This window comes from Cyanistes caeruleus, chromosome 6 (assembly GCF_971803275.1).
Source record: "Cyanistes caeruleus chromosome 6, bCyaCae1.hap1.1, whole genome shotgun sequence".
Lineage (NCBI taxonomy): Eukaryota > Metazoa > Chordata > Aves > Passeriformes > Paridae > Cyanistes > Cyanistes caeruleus.
Window position 1 is genome coordinate 45,461,431 of NC_141706.1, and position 17,003 is coordinate 45,478,433.

The 17,003-nt window shown below is 42.7% G+C and overlaps 2 protein-coding genes across 12 annotated transcripts in view; one reads left to right on the forward strand and one right to left on the reverse strand.

The window, feature by feature from the left end:
* Positions 1-4,756: 4,756 nt before the first annotated feature.
* ALDH6A1 (aldehyde dehydrogenase 6 family member A1) lies at positions 4,757-15,219 on the reverse strand. Its single transcript, XM_086895209.1, has 12 exons — positions 15,088-15,219; positions 14,846-14,908; positions 12,696-12,770; positions 11,158-11,319; positions 10,521-10,599; positions 9,663-9,965; positions 8,869-8,990; positions 8,437-8,626; positions 7,589-7,770; positions 6,998-7,177; positions 6,724-6,822; positions 4,757-6,285 (listed from the first exon to the last, which is right to left on the reverse strand). The coding sequence occupies exons 1-12, from the start codon at positions 15,142-15,144 to the stop codon at positions 6,181-6,183; spliced, it is 1,617 nt and encodes a 538-aa protein (XP_086751335.1). The 5' UTR covers positions 15,145-15,219; the 3' UTR covers positions 4,757-6,180.
* Positions 15,220-15,308: 89 nt separating this feature from the next.
* LIN52 (lin-52 DREAM MuvB core complex component) overlaps positions 15,309-17,003 on the forward strand; it is a 42,914-nt gene continuing 41,219 nt past the window's right edge. For 6 of the 11 annotated variants that reach the window (XM_086895264.1, XM_086895266.1, XM_086895267.1 and 3 more), the window contains exons 1-4: positions 15,325-15,454; positions 15,537-15,611; positions 15,806-15,903; positions 16,311-16,377. In XM_086895264.1, coding sequence (XP_086751390.1) covers positions 15,436-15,454; positions 15,537-15,611; positions 15,806-15,903; positions 16,311-16,377 — 259 coding nt within the window. In that variant the 5' untranslated portion in view covers positions 15,325-15,435. Of the gene's footprint in view, positions 15,455-15,536; positions 15,612-15,805; positions 15,904-16,310; positions 16,378-17,003 lie in introns of all 11 variants that reach the window. The other 5 variants (XM_086895272.1, XM_086895270.1, XM_086895271.1 and 2 more) reach the window with 4 other exon arrangements.

Below are 17,003 nucleotides of genomic sequence, written 5' to 3' on the forward strand. Positions count from 1 at the left end.
TGGCTCCCATTTGCGCTATCACAGATTCTTTTACTTTATCTCTATTCCTACTTTTCTAAATCCAAGTACCAAGCAAACCCATTTACAGGTAGAAAAAGAAACTGAAAATGGAAACGAAAATTTAACTATTTTAACATCGTATTTATTGAACAAGAAGATAAAAATCTCTGATCCTCAGGGCATTGATTAGATCTGTCGGTAGGAAATTATTTTCTTGTTCATGTGCCAGTGCTTGCTTTCGCAGCCTATCTGGCATAAAAGAACTTGGAGCTTTTTCCAGCTGGCTGTTTTTCTCTCTGTATCTGTCACTTTTCTCTCAGCACCGCACCACCACCTGTAGCACAGACCAGAGGTCTGCAGAATAAAGTGGAAACACTGGAGATGGCCTTATGGGCACATGGCCAGAAAAGTCTGTGAGACTGAGAAAACACAGCACCAACCAAGTATGGTGGAGATCAAAAAAACCTGCAGCAACTACTAGAAATGAAGAATTGAGAGATGGACTGAGTGAAGAGCATAGCCCAGAATATCTTAACTGAGGAGACTGAGGTGGAAAGGTTCTATATAGGTGCTCTAATGTGAATTAGGGGATCATATCCACTGGAAAGCATTAAAAGAAAAAGCCCCAAACTACCTATAACAAAAAAAATACAGAGCCATGTGCAGGGAAGAAACCATTTTCCCAAATCAAAACATTCAAAAGCAACAGAAATAGCATAAGTAAGGTGCACAGAGACCTAGAGGAAGTACATAAATGCTGCTGGTATGGAAACATTGAAAAGTAGTGTCTCACTTCCTAGACAGACACCTGAAAATCCTTTGCATGATAATAGTATTTGGATTTGGAATGGTTATGGAGATTTCTATAGTGAGAATGAGTTGCAGTATCCTATAAATTGTAATGATTTTGTGGGCACTGAATTTCAACTAGGTTATCACTTTTTGGTCATCATTTCTATCGATTAAATTAGAGGTAAGCTCAAAAGAGTTCTTTGCATACTCTGCCATGTCCTGTGGAATTTGATAGAGAACTTCCAGCACGGATGTGCTTCTGTAGTTACATGAAACAGACACTGACATATTGAAAACAGGATCACATGCAGTGTAGCACTGATTGACAGGATTACATTTTATAGTCAATAAAACAAAATCTCAGATTTACAAGTGTATCTCAGCATTTCTGCTAGGATGCAGTTTAAATAAATTTAGAGCCACACATGCTGCAGTAGCCAGGATTGCAGGTCTCCAGCCTCATGCTAAAATCTGTATCTACCAACTGCAGCAGTGTCTGACCACTTGGATTTTAAGCCATAGAGATAAGGTCCCCCATAGCTGAAGCTTGCATACATCCTTGGTGAGATGATCCTAAACCCCAGAAAAATGTTTGTTTTGTATGGATTGGCTACTGAATAACTTGGTGACACACAATCAGTTGGAATGCTTTGTTCAGGTTATCTCAAAAATGATACAGCAGAAACACTGCCTGAAAAATCAGGGGTGAAATTTTTAGTTTAGGTCTATGGAATCCTCTCCCCTGGAGAAGGGGGAGACTGAAACTGAGAGAGATAATTATGTATTGACCCTTTTATGTATGAACAGGAGAGATGAGGAAAGGACAATGTATTTGAAACTAATACATGTTTGTACAAGGCGTTCCCCTCTCAGTATTTATAATCACTAACAGAACAGAAATAATTTGGTTTGTTCTATTTAGTTTAGAGAGACATAGGTTTAGAAGTTGAAACCACAACTGCGTGCTCACATTTATTTTTTAAATTTATGTGCTATGAAAAGCTGAATAAGAACAATGCAGAGCTAGAATTTTAAACCTGTTTACAGATACAGAATCCATGAATGATACACCTTTGACATTTTCTTCTAATACATTTATCTTCTTCATGTTTTTCAGGGGAAAAAAAGTTGAAAAATTTGGTATGAGTAAGTGGACATGAGAAAAACGCCTTGTGTTTTGTGACTGCTTTTTGTCCAAATGAAAGGGGCAAATCCATGGCAATCTTTTGTCTCTTCAGCGGGTGGACACTCAACTGGGCTGCTTCAAAAGAACCACACATGCCCATGTCAAGGGATTCCAGTAAGTTCTGAATCTAATATAAGAATCTAGCTATGTGGCTTGGTGTGTGGTATTTTTACTTTTTGAAAAAGTTGGTACACCATATACTGATTTTTTTACATGCACTAGACTATACTGTTAGATCTTTGTGTATTGTATTAAAAGAAAAACAAGTGGAAATAAATTTTGGTACTGCTAAGGTCAATAATAAAAGTCAGGAGAATTATCTTTGCTCAGTGCATTGGGATTTATTTTGTTCAGTCATTAATGGATCCCTATCCATCTTTACCAAACAAGTAAATAATGTCCATTGTGACAGTAGTACTCCCCAAGTATATTTCCATATAAGAGTATTGTGAAGCAAACTTCCCAGTATTAAAAAGTACAAATACTCACAGCCAGATAATGAAAAGTTTACTTACTCTATGGTTCATTGCTGTCTGCATAAGAAATATGGGAGCATGTCTTTAGAGATACCTAAAATATGGCTTACACTGGAAATTCAAAGTTCAAGCAGCTTTAAATATAAGCTATGAATTGGGACATAAGATCTATAGTAGTGTATCTATATGCACATGAACGTTTGTGTGAAAAAAGTGAGGACTTTTTTATTCATTTTAAAATTTGGGGTTTTGTTGATCTTTCAGCTGCAGGCATTTAGACCCAGTTCTCATGCAAAAAAAAAAAATCTCATGACCCCTTAAGCCTTCTCATATGGGAAAGGTTTATGTTTTCTAGAGGATGCTCTTGTGATTGTGAAAGTCCATTATCATGCAGAGATGCATTTTCAGCTAGCACAGTGAGTTTTGATTAAAAAGGCAAAATCTATGCAGCTGATGTTGCATCCAGCATAGAATCAGAGAGGGTGGACCATGATGAACACTCATATGCCTGATTTTCAGATACCAACTCAGTTACAACTTTAATGCTAATGGTAACACTCCAAGGCAAGCAATGTCAGCTTACCTGGGAAGAATAGGTAGGGTGGGGTTCTGGCATGCACAGCTTGTCAGATGTGAGGCAGTCAAACACACAAGCCATAATGTAATACTCAGACATCAAATTACCAGATAAAGTTCATAAGCAGACCCCTGGAGGCATTTATACATAAAGATAAAGAAAGGTGTGAGACACTTCCTTTGGAAAGGCAGGCTGCCACTTTCCAAAATGGACGTGGAAGTGGATTGGAGCCTGTTTCTTGACATACACAGGGAAAAAAAATCCCTGGAAGTCACAGGGCCCAATTCTCAGAGGTGGTTAAGCCATTTCAAAACAATTTTTGGACTTATGTGTATTAAATAGCTTTCAAAATCTAGACTTCAATGCCTTCTAAGCAAGAAACTATTTTTAATAATATTCAAAGGGTTGACTATGAAATTGTATTTCAATAGTCTAAAAAATTTATTATGAGATGCTTCAGATTATACTTTTGTATAACATAGAAGATACATTATTTAGCTTATTTTTATGTCATATTAAATAAAAAGGAGAATAAACAGATGAGCGGAAAGTGATAACAGCAATGAGATGAGGCAGGTAAATCACGATCAAATAGCATCTGCAGCTTGATCTAAAAAAGGCAGTTCATTATTAAAAAGGGAACACACAAGATTTGTATTGCTAGTACAATTATTTAAAACTATCTGCGTAAAAATACTGTTGGAAATGTACATAATTAATAAAGATGGTTGCACATAAATGAAAAGATCATAACAGGGGTGTAGAAGATATCTAGAGAAAGTGCAGTAATAGTTTTGCTATTCCTCAGGGTACAGGTAACCTTGCTAATAGACTGCTTTTGTTACCAGGAGAAGATGGATTTTAGAATTTCTAAAGGAAAGATACAATGGGTTTTAATAGGACAACAGCAAAGTCAGAATAGCAATGCTGATTAGAAAGAAAATTAAGGCATTTTGAAAGTAAATGACTGTAGGCAGTATTAGAGGCTCTTAATTAGTATTTCTTTCCTAGGTGCTAGAGTGGATGCCAGTGTCTTAATACTGGCTTACTTAGAATATTTTACCTTTGCAATACAGAAAATACTTCTCCCAAACTAATATTTATTACACAGCAGACCACATTATCAGATTCATCCTTGTCTGCAGTGATCCACATACTCAGGTGTTAACAGCACAGACCAAGTAAGGTAGCTATACACTTTCCATGAACAGCAGCCAGCAATTAGCAACTCATCTGCACTTTTAATTTTGGAACTTAGCTTCTGAGTAAGGCTGTGAATTCTAGATTCCCTGTCTGCTGCACTGTTGCTTTGACTCTGTGTCTGAAATCCATCTGAAATATACTTCTTTTTCTCCCTTTTAAAGACTTCATTCTTTCCCAAGCCAGGATCTTGCAAGACCCTGTACAAAGCACTAGCATTTGGACTAGTGGTAAGAACCCTGTGTATAAAGTGTTGGTGTGAGTTGGTGAAAATGTATTTTCATTTTGTAGTAAAGCTATTTACATGAAGCTTAAGAGGTTCTGTGATCAAATCATGTGTACATGGAAACAGAAACACGGCATTCCTTGAAATACTGTGTGAGGAAACTGGTACAGAGGTCCCTGAAATACTGTAAAACGAAGATGTATACACAGGTTACAGGAGTTGCAGACCATCTCCTGTGAAGAGGGAAATAAAATCAGTATCACACCTATATAAGGTCTTACCAAGGAACAGTCACAGTCTGCAGGAATATATGAGCATGTTTTTAATTTGTAATCAAATTGCAAGGTGAGAATTACCTCTAGAGTATAGCAGTCAAAAAACAAGATACAAACAAATTAGTGAATGCACAGCAATTGCATTAATATAGAGCTGTCAGTTACAAGGCATTTTTTACCAGAAGGCAGGATACAAAGTGTTCACATTCAGATTGTTTAATTAGAACAAGTAATGGTTACAATCATTAGAAGAATATTATTTTTCATGGGTGTTTGAGTGAGATCCCTGCAAATCCTTCATAGCTGCATCATCTTTCAAGAACCAGAAATAAAAATATAGGTTCTCCAGCTCCAAATGCACAGATTCTTAAAACCAGAGTATATATACCAAACCTTACTCTTCTCTAGCAATAGGAACTTGCAGTCCCAAGAGTACATGACTGTGTTTGAGCAAATGTAACAAGGAGTTAATCAACCAACACAAGAAATACAGCTACAGTCAGGACAGGAAACCAACAAAGCCTGGCTGCTTTTTGATTAAAAAACTGTGTTCTTTCTTCCTACTGACCTCTCCACTTACGCTCCATTTTATTCAGACGCACATGATGCTGTGACACAAAAATACATAGACATGGTTATGTTTCTGCTTCCACTGTTTCATTATGTTACAGGACGTGTAGGCTTGTATCCTTTAGCATAGTGAAAAGGCAGAAAACAACTTTCAGGTATAATGGAATTGCTGGCAAGCTTAAGCATACAAGCCCCAGACAGAACAGGAACAGAAGTTTTCAAGCTGTCAGAGGCACAGTGAAGGTCACTGTACCATACACAAATTTCTTTCATCCTCAGACAAGGAATCAAATACACTTTCCTGAAAAATTCGTACAAAGCAAGTTCCCAGTGTTTTGGAAACTGCTCAACAGGTGAAAGACTGACAATTTGCTGTCTTCATTGTATGTAAAGTCACTTCTATGAGACAACCAAGATGTCCCAGTTATGTCACTCAAAATGAGTAGTCATCTTTGAGTAAGGTGAACTCAGAACCTTAATATGCAAGATAAAGAGGTAAATAAACCTGCTACAAGACGTAGCCATGAGTGAGTCACTAAGACTAAAGATACTGAAATGAAAACCAGAGTAATGTTCAAGTTCATGGGGTCTGGAAAGAAACACAAATTAAGACCAATCTCAGTGGCTGCCCTTTCAGTTAGATAAGGTTGTTTAGTCTTTGATAGGTTGTAGGGAAAAAAATTAGTTCAGCTAACCAAAAAAAACCACTGACAGCAACAGACCGTGGGTCACATCACATGAGCCTGCCCAATCTGCACAGTAACAGATCCTTGAGACAAAGGAGCTTCTATTCATTCCCAAGTAAAGGGTGACAGTCAGGATGAAGTTGGGAAGTGCAGCATAGAAGGGCACCAGGAACAGCATCTGCAAAGGCTGGTTTAGTTTCCCATAGTTGGCATAACCACAGCAGGCTTGGCAATGGTGGCATCTTCCTCTTTCCACTGAGAAATGATCGTTTTCAGCTGTGTATAGAACTGCACTCCCTGGAGGAAAGGACAGATCCACAGATCAGATATTTGGCCTTATGAATTCCTCAGGTCTACACTAGTGGTATATCAAGCAGTTTTTGCTTTATCTAAACAGGATTGAGTTTACTTCTGTGGAAACAATTCTTGTCAACCTGTTCTTTTTACCAGTTTCATGAAGATTCTGATTCTGTGAGAAAGCTTGCTAGTTATTGCTCCCTTCTCAAATCTACTAATACTTGCATTTTTTTACTTAAGGAAAAAAGAAAGAGGAATGGACTATATGATTGTGACATGCATTATGGTGCTGTGATCACTGGCTGGTTTTCAGTTTCCTGGCTGAAATGGCTTCAAAGTCTCCTCACTAATGATGTCTGATGACGATCTCCCCATTGCCATTTATAACATGATTTATCACAATTCAACCCAGTAGAGTACTCAGAATCAGAAACTTACCTGTTTGCCATAGAAATTGGTGTCTCCTCTGAAAGAAGCACGAGAGCCGGTGAAAGAAAACATGGGCAGAGGTACTGGGATTGGAACGTTGACACCCACCTACACCAAAGGAAAGTTGCCATATTAGTCACAAGAACACCTTCCAAAAGCTTCTGCATTTTGTTTCTTATATCTGAGGCTGGGTACTGCTGGCTGAGAGGGCAGTGTTTACAGCTGAATGATTACCCACTGTAAATGGTGAGGGCTAAAAGCAACAACCCTTGCTGGAACATACCTGCCCCACATCCACTAAGTGAGAATACTTCCGAGCTGTGGCTCCATTGGTGGTGAAGATTGCAGTTCCATTCCCATAGGGGTTATTGTTCACCATCTCAATGGCATCATCCAAAGTGTCTGCTTCCAGCACCACTAGGACAGGCCCAAAGATTTCCTCCTTGTAGCAAGTCATGTTTGGCTGCCAGTACAAACAGCAGAAAAAGCAGCTTGTATAAAGGATATAATAAAAATACTGTAGTAAATAGGATATAAGAAACACACATGCTGTTAGTACTCATGATATTCCTAGGACTGCTGATCGTACTGCATCGCCACAGGTCATCCTTCAGTCCTCCTTACCTCTTCACCATTTTCCATGCCCTGTCCTCTATTTAGTACACTCAGGAAGGCACCACATTTCATCTCCAGAGTGCTTTATGCTTTTACTGTCTGCATTACAATGAGTACTTCACTGACACTGTGCAAGGGAAGGCTGAACCATTTATGGCCTTTCTACCTGGTGATCATTGATTACTGACTGATTCGGCTAACTCATTGTTCAGCTGACCCTGCAGTATAAACCTACCAACACTGATTTTGGTCATCTTACCTTGACTTTGGCAAGGATCGTTGGTCCAACAAAATTGCCATTTTCATAACCCTTCACTTTGACATTACGTCCATCCAGGAGAAGGCTGGCACCTTCTTTTACTCCTTTCTCAATCAGACTGCAAACCCGTTCCTTAGCTTGGGGACTGATTAGAGGCCCAAGATCTGCTCCAGGCTGGTCTCCTGTGAAGAGGCAGAGACATTAAGTTTTTAACTCTGACAACTTCCTTTTCATAGTCATCTGGGAGATAACTACACTGGCAGGAAAAATCTGAAAATCCTGATGTTTCTGAGACACAGAAAAAAGATTTGAAATACTGATGAACAGGAACAATAGCCTGCAGCTCTAATAATCAACAAGGAATCACGAGGAGAAATTCAACAACAGATTCTTCTCAGGATTGAAACTTTTCCCCTTTGCAGCACTTTATTGAATATAAACAAAATACGATTCCCCTACAATTAATAAGCCTAGCTTTTCCAAAGTACTTGTTTCTATTTTCCTTTTTTATTGTATGCTTACTACAGATTGGAAGGATCTTGCAATGAGGTTGATATATAAATGGCAGGTATGAGTTAAATATAGGATTTAACCTCCAATCTCCAGTTAAAACAAGACTGATCCTGTAAACATTGCATCACAATCCCACCAGCAAGCTGAAAACATATTCCTACCTCCAAGTCTAGGGCTGGGTTTCCCAATCCAGACAATCTGCTAGCTCCTACCCCTACACATCAAACCTGTGCTGCCAATAGCTCCAAGGGTCACAACAAAGGTATGGCAGATAAGCTAAAAAGCTATGGTTGTACAGAAGTGAAATACCTTGTAAAAATTATCTCAGTCTGTACCTGCATTTACTCGTAGATTTTTGGCTCTGTCCACAAGCTCTGGCAGCCATTTCTGAGCTTCTCCTACTAGAATTGCTGTAGACAGGGCCATGCAGCGTTGGCCAGCTGCTCCAAAAGCAGCTCCAACCAGCTGGTTCAAGGTGTTCTCTTTATTGGCATCAGGCATCACCACACCATGGTTCTTGGCTCCCTGAAAAACACACCCACTCTGCCATTATTAACAACCCCAGACTACTTCTTCTCTAACCCTCCAGCAATGACTTCTTATTGTAGCTATGATTCTGCTACCAACAGGCTGGCAGGAGTGCAGCCTTATCACTTAGCTATCAGCAGCAAAGTCAGCTTCTGCTGCTGAGCGGTGTGGTCTCTCTTAACATTCACAGGTGACAGAGGTAGTCTATGTGCTAAAGTGTGCTCCGTTCAGGACATTACCATGTTGGCCTGGACTCTCTTGCCATTCCGGGATCCTCTCTCATAGATGTACTCGCCAGCCTGATTAGATCCCACAAAGCTGATTGCTCTGATATCCGGATGGTCACAAATGAAATTCACAGCTTCAAATAGGAAATAATACATTATAATTGTGGTGCACAAACGCTCTGTCCCCATCCCCACAGTGCTAAATCTATGTATCTTTCTTGTCAAAATTCTTGCCTCTGCGTTTCCTACATCTGAGCTCCCTGAAAGCCTGCCTGTGCAACTTAGCACACATACTCCTGCCCTGTCTTCATACTCCTGGCTCTCTTACATCTCTTTATGCTTTGGGCACTTCCCAGGGTGTCTGAGCAATGTCAAAGTGAAATTACTGTTCTCTCTATCACAGTGTCCTGAAGCTACTTCTGTGCTGTAAAAAATAGCATGTCAGGAACCAGGATACTGGCATCCACTGTATAGTCAGTGAAGCATTTAATTCCTGTTTAGGCTTCCTTGCAAAACCAAGATGATTTATCTGCTTATTTCAGTTGCAGTTTAGGTTGCTAAATAGAATTTGAACACATGCCTTGGGAACTCTGACCCCAATCCCCAAAATTTTTTCCACTGTATCTCCTGAAAAACCTGGTGCAAGGTGACAGAGAATCTCCCACTCACCTTTCAGCTTCATCAATGAAGCTGAAGCATCTATCCAAATCTAACAGCAGCAGTCTCAGACTCTCCAACTGGTACCTCCCACTGAACACACACCACAACACATACACTCATCATCTCCCAGGAAGGATTGGTATTACCTTCATGTTGTCCGTGGATAATATTCAGGGTCCCATCAGGGGCACCAGCATCCTGAAACAGCTTGGCAAGGAACATTAGTGCTCCTGGTACACGCTCAGATGGTTTCATCAAGAAGGTGTTTCCACAAACCATAGCCATGGGGAACATCCAAAGAGGAATCATGGCTGGGAAGTTGAATGGTGCAATCCCAGCACACACACCCAGAGGCAGGCGGTAGGTGTAAGTGTCCATGTCTTTAGTGATGGAGGGCATGGTCTCTCCAAGGATGAGGGATGTCACACTGCAAGCATGTTCAACCACCTCTGTGGCAGAAAGGGCAATATGCTGCTGGATGATCTGTTAACAATTAGTCCCCAAACTCCCTTTTCACTACTGCCTTGACCCACCTCTTTCTTCCAGCCTCTTCTCCCACAACTTAAAACACATTGTGCTCCAGAAAACCCCTCTGCCAAGCATTGTGAACAAACTATGAATGGATTCTCTCTTGATCACACTACACAGGATTGTGATAGGAGCACAGACACAACAGCCCTGGTACAAAATGCATATGTATAGTATTACTGTACTACCTGGGACTCAACTTTAGATATCTGAGCACAGGCAAGAAGTTTTTTCAGTCGCTTTTAAATTTCAGTAATTTTCAGTCGCTCCTACAAAAAACTCTAACAACTTGGAAGTCATTTAAAGATAATCTATCTAAGGAAACTCTTCAGCTTGGAGTTACAATTTACACTTTTCTTTGAGTAGGGAGCTATAAAGGGATCAACATGTACAGGGCCATCAGTTGCTCAGGAGACCTCATCCCTTCCTGTGGGTTCTTAAACCCCCTTTTTTAACAGGAGGAGCCAGCAGCTTACGGAGGCCTCGGAAAACATCTCCCTCAGCATCAGCCAGGGTCTTCCCTTGCTCAAAGGTGATGAGTTTGGAAATTTCTTTCTGAAAATGGAAAACACAAAGTTTACGAATGTTAGAAAAGTGGTCACCCATGGAACAGAGTGCAAGGATAAGACAGAATTAACAGAGAGTTGAACACCACAGTGAATAAACTGAACAGAACACAGAAAAACCTATACTGACTGATTTGCTCCTTGCAGACAAGAAGCCAATAAGCCACATAGGTTTTTAGACTTTTTTTAGAAAAAAATCATCCTAGGGTGGATTGTATTCTAATGCTTTCAGGTATTACACCACATTCACACCAAAAAAGCAATCAGGGAAACCCAAAAATATTGTAACATACTTGTCTTCATCAACTGGCACAGGTTCCATCAAAGTTCCTTCTGTGGTCTCTTGGTAAAGGGACAAATTCAGAATAATATTCCCTAAGAAGCGCTGCCTCTCTGTTACCATTTGATGGGCAGTGTCTCAGTTGGCTCCTTGATAACGGCAACACCTCATCAAGAACCCTGTAAACCCTGAGTCTCTCAATTTAGTTCCTAAAATCAGCTGCAATGCATTCAGCCATAGCCATCACACACAGCCATGGTGTCTCACCAGATTTTCTTTGATGAGTTGCTGATAACGCAGAAAGATTTGCTGGCGACTCAAAACAGATGTTTCTGACCAGTTCCAAAAAGCCTTTTTGCAAGAAGCCACAGCTGCCTCCATCTCACTGGCTGTGGCTTTTGGTACACGGCCAACCACCTGATTTGTGGCCTGAAAAAGAAAACAAATTGTATCAAAACTCAACTTTTCCCATCCGTCCCCACCAATCATTCAAGCGTCTTTCACCTAATATTCTTGTTCTACAAGGAGTTATACTTCTGAGGGCAGAACACAAAGGAGATGCCTTCCTCGACTACTCACAAAAGGCCTGGGCTACAATTGGAGTAGCTCTGAAAACCTGCACTCCAAGTATCTTAAATTAGGCACTAAGAAAACTGCAAATGCAGTGCTGATTTCCCAGCTGGAGTTGAAGTGACTTGTCTATCTTGAAACTTCAAGTGAGTATAAGGCAAAAGTTTCTGTGGGCTGTGGTCTTTTCCCTCTCTATCATCTTGGTTCATCTGGCTGTCCCTCTTGCACATTAAATGAGGCAATATTCCTTTGGGAAAAGCAGTACATGACTGTGCAATTGCCACTGATGTTAGCTTAACTATACCCTAGGCCAAAGTACTATATTTACACACAACCTTAGTTCTACAGTATTTTAACTTCAAGCTTGTTGCCAGTTTAACCTCCTTCTAATGTTCTCTTAAAAATTAAGTCTGCTTTGACATGATAAAAAATTTCAGATGTATCACTAAGAGAGAAACTACTCCAAACAAGAGGAAGAAAATTGAACAAGAACACTGGTTGCTAAATAGAGGCCAAATGAGCTTTATGATCATAGCTTGCTGCTCTGATCATTTCCACAAAACAAATGAAAATAAGAGCTTTACAGAGAAGATTTAGAAATTGCTGTTTAAATGCTTATTAGGGAGGCCAGAAGGATCAGAATTCTGAGTGCAGCCTCATTTCCATTTTGTCTTTGGTCGAGTATGTATGACAATACAAATGTCACTTATCTATTTTGCACTGTGTAGCATCCAACTTTTAACCTCTCTGTGATTATTACGGGTCACAGATAGAAGCTCTCTGAATGGAGAGGAGCTTCAACTGTTAGGATTTTTTACCTTTTTACTCTGAGAGTAATATCAGTCTCTATCAGGATTTCACATTTGGCTGGCATCAAATCACACCCAGTTGATTTCATATACAGAGTGAAAGACACCCTTCAGAAATCTGACACACTCATCACAAAGCCTTTCTATGAGAAAAAAAAAATATAGCCATACATATAAAAAAGTATATCTCCTTTCTGGAGATCAGGGGCTTACTATGTGAGGGAGGTAAAGGAGATAGTAACTTTTCTGAGACTGACATTTCACGTGAAAAGGAAACTGAGAAGCTGTAGTCTACCTTAAGGTCCATGTCTAAACCTTTCTCAAGAAATATATGTATGATTTTCTTCTGTCACACCCCTGAAGAGAGGCACAGACCTTTGTTTCACAGTGATCACTATTTATATAAGCTGAGACCATTTCACTTACCGGGTTGTGGATATCAATCCATTCAGTAGTTTTGGACTCAATAAACTTCCCATCAATGAAGAGTTTGGTTGTCGGCTGTGGAGGTCAAAACACTGGACAGTGAGTTATTTTTGTCTCAATGTGCCTAAATACCAGTGTGCCATATTACATGCAAGCCTTCATCATTTACTGCTGTGTGAACCACTAGAGAGTCTATATCCAGCCTCCACAGCAGGACCCAGCTAAGTGCTCTCTGCCCCCTTTTTCTCTCACTTTACACCAAAATGACCAAAAGTCTTTTTATAAGCAATTATAGAAAAGATACATTGCTCTGCTTAGGTTCAGAATTATTTAAATCTATTTAATCAAAACCTGAAAACCAGCAAGTCATAAATGTTGAGAAGAAACAGTTAATAATTCACTTCATGGGAATTCTGTGAACTCAGTGCAGACTGTACCACTATTCCATGTGCCTTCTTCCCATTAAGCCACTAAGCAGGTTCATCTCTGCAGTTCATAGCTTCCAGCAGAAAACTGGACTTTCCCCACCCCCTGCTTGGTCTTGCATCTAAGAGCAAGGAACCTGCATCTGTGGACTGTCCTGGCTGGCAGCACAGAAAACAGAACTTTCCCACTCAGATGAAGAGGAGGAACAAGGAATGTTTGGAATAAGGAGTTCAGGCAAACATTGAACAGAAGAGAAAGCAGAGGTAAAAGTTGTAATTAGCATTAGCTAGGCAACAAAACTGTTGCCTATGCAGGAAAACAAATTGTGACCGTATAAATTAAGAAACTAGAAAAGAGGAGTTGACAGTGGGAGGTAAGGAGAGATCTAGGAGAAAGCAAGAACCAGTTAATCATGACACAAATCCATAACTTGGGGAGAAGAGGTAGGAGAAAGGGGAAGTGGATCTTCTGTATGAAAAATAGAAATGGAACAGATCAACGGAACTGGGATATAAACCCAAATTATGCAAAAATTGAAGAAATTATAATGTGGAATTATGAAAGGGAGATAAGAACTTGGATGCTATCCAAAGTGTAATGGAGAGAAAGAGATCAGAGGAAGAATCAGGATCATAAATGGTATTGGGTGGACAAGTAATAACAGTGAAAAGTGGATGAAAATGAAAAATTGAGCAGCAATGTTAATTGGAACAAATTGGGAAGGCTTGGAAATGAGAAAGCTAGGATCAGAAGTGTAAAAGAAGTCTGTTAATGGCCAAGCAAGACCTAATGATTTGGAAAGCAACACTAGGAGAGAATTAAAATGAAGAAGTTGCAGATGATTATGTAGCTGGAATCACAGCTAGGGAAGAGAGGCAGAACTTTGTGCCTGTGAAAACACAATCTCCTCTAGAATGTGGAAGGAAGCACAGGAAATCTGAGTCCCTTGACTGAGTTTCCTATCAAAAAAGCTGCTGGTCTAGTGCTGGTGTAAAGAATGACAAACTCCTATGGCTATCAATCGCTCCATTAGCCTCAGTGCCATGTATGGAGCTCCAAGCTACAGTGCTTTGTGACCCACACGGACTTCTGTGCAATGGAATTCATGTTTTTTTTTCAAATTGCTTAAAAAGGGTATCTCAAAAATTGAACATGCAACAAAAAATATTTTAAGCAAGCCAGGAAATGCTGAATTAAGATTAATTGCACTTTTCCCATAAGATCGCCACCTTTTTTATGTAAAGAATACACCTGCTGTGGAAACATGGACGGTAGTAAAGCAGGCTATTTGTGGAATCCTGGTTTGGAGTTCGGAGTGTGTGCAGCCATAGACAGCGGAGGAAAAAAGGCAGTACAACAACTAAAGCTGTTCGATACTGTCCGAAGGAAACCAGATCCTCTCTCAGTAGCAAACAGATGCCATGAGGCCAGTCCAGAGCCAGCAGGAGTAACGCGAGGTGACGGGCGGCCACCGCTCAGCTCCGAAGTCTGACAAATCGGACATGCAACTTTTTTCCGTCCCTCCCGTGGAGCACGGGGGCAGTGCCGATGTTTGTTTCACCGGACCCGCCCGGACCCACCGGGGCTCCAGCCGAGGCGGCGGGAACGGTTTTAGCAGAGCAGACCCGAGGGAAGTGTCCGGCTGGCTCCGGCGGCCGCGCCCGGGGCTCTCCCGCGCCTCCCTCCCCCGCCCACCGGCTCCGCTCCGCGGGACGGGCACTCACCACCGAGGAAGAGAAGGACGCGGCGACTGAGGTGATCCAGGGGGCACTGGCTCTCCGCGGCAGCTGGACCGGGGAGAAGCACAGACCACCTCAGGGCGGGTCAGGCAGCACCTCCCCCCAACCCCCCCTTCGGCGGCTCCCCGCCCGGGACCGACACCCCCGCGGGGTCCCGACCAGGTGAGCCGCGACCCCCTGCGCCCCCGAGCCGCGGGAGCCGTCGCGGGCCGGGGCGGCCGCCTCACCCTGAGCGCCACGCGGCGCCGCCCGCCCCACACTCCGCGCGCCGCCGCCGCCGCCATCCCGACCGAGGGTCGCTGCTCCGAGGGCCCCGGCGGCGCCCCTCGCCTCGGGCCCCGCCCCAGCGCGGCTCGCGGCCAATCGCCGCCAGCGGCCGCTCCGGCCCCGCCCCTCGAGGGGCCCGCCCCCCGTGCCGGGCCGCGGATTGGCGGAGCGGGCCGAGCCGCCCTCCGAGCGTCGCGGTCCGGCCCCGCCCGGCCCCGCGGCGGCCGCGAGAGCGGCGCGTGGGGTTCGGGGGCGGCGCTTGCTTGCCGCTCCCGCTCGGCCGCGGCCGGTCACGTGAAGCGCGCGCCATGGCGGCTCCCGCGGACGGTGAGGCGGGAGGGCCGGGCGGCACCGCCGCTCCCCCGCACGGCTACTTGCCCGCCCTCCCCTCACCCCCTCTCTCTTGCAGGCGCCGACCTGGAGGCCTCGCTGCTGAGCTTCGAGAAGCTGGACCGCGCCTCCCCGGACCTGTGGCCCGAGCAGCGTGAGTCCGGCGGGCCCGCGGCCCCGAGTCTGACAGCTCGGGGTGGGCTGGGCGGGGGTGGTGAGAGCCCGAGCGGGGCCGGGCCTCCTTGGGGCAGCTGCACGGGCCAGGCTGGGCCCGCCGGGGCCGGGCGGGGTGGCGGTGCTGCCCGCAGAGGCGCTCACCGCCCGCCAACCTCTGCTTTCTCTTCCCAGTGCCCGGGGTTGCCGAGTTCGCCGCCTCCTTCAAAAGCGTGAGTGAGCGCTCCCTTGCCTTTAGCGTTTCCTCCTTCCGTGTGATGGTAGAGCTGCAGGTTCTCTTGCGGTCTTTACATATTCAAAGAACCGTATTTCAGTAATAACTCCAGTATATGCTACAATATAATTTTTTATTTTAATGTATTTTTTATATATGTGTTTGCTTTTTATACCTTATGCAGTTTACTGTGTATGAGAATTATACTTTGGAAGAAACAAGGGGTTTTAAACTTAAGAAAATCATATTTTCTGTACTGATTTTTGGCTTTTGAATGGTAGTATGGCATTTTTAACTATAAAATGTCCGGGAAAAAAATAAGATTAAACATAAAAGCTCTGCAGAGCACAGTGTTGTATTTTTGCTGTCAATGTAACTAGATTTCAATACAGATTATATTTCATTGTGTAGTTCTAAAAATTGACTTTTCTGAATATGAACTTCCAATTTTTTTTTTCAAAACAGCCCATTACAAGTTCTCCTCCCAAGTGGATGGCTGAATTAGAAAATGACGATATTGATATGTTGAAGGGTGAGTATGAATATTGCAGGCAGGAGCTGAGGTTGCCAAAGCAGACGGGAATTCAGCAGTTACTTAAGAGGCTTAAAAGACTTGTTTTTTAAATGTTCTGGTGGTGGCCCTATGGCCTGAGGGACTCTAGCCATCATATTTGCAGAATCTCCAGCTCAGAAGTCTCTTTATCTTGTTATTGATAGACATTTTCATTAAACCAGTTATTTCCAAGAGCCTCTCCAGATGTCAGTGGCAGGCTGATTTTTCAAAACGAGCAGTGTAACACTGTGCATATTTCAGTCACCTTGCTTAGCCTTTTTTATCACTGTATAAGTACAGCAAGTGTCTCCTGTGTTTTGAGAATTAGCATTTTGGAGGGGCTCAGCTCAGTTGCCGAATGTAGCTTAGACATGTTGATTGACTTGTTCAGAGATGCACTACATGTGCATCTTCCCTCACAGATCCAGGAGCTCTAATGCAATGGTGAGGCTGTACGGGCAGGTTACAGAAGGATTGGCTAGCATGTGCACTTGCTGCATGTTGCAGCTGTTAGTTTGCAGTAAACATCCTGCAGCGTGCTCTGCCTCTCGCGAGTTACGGATGGGTATGTGCGATCGTGTCATGGCTACAAAGTGAAAGGGAGA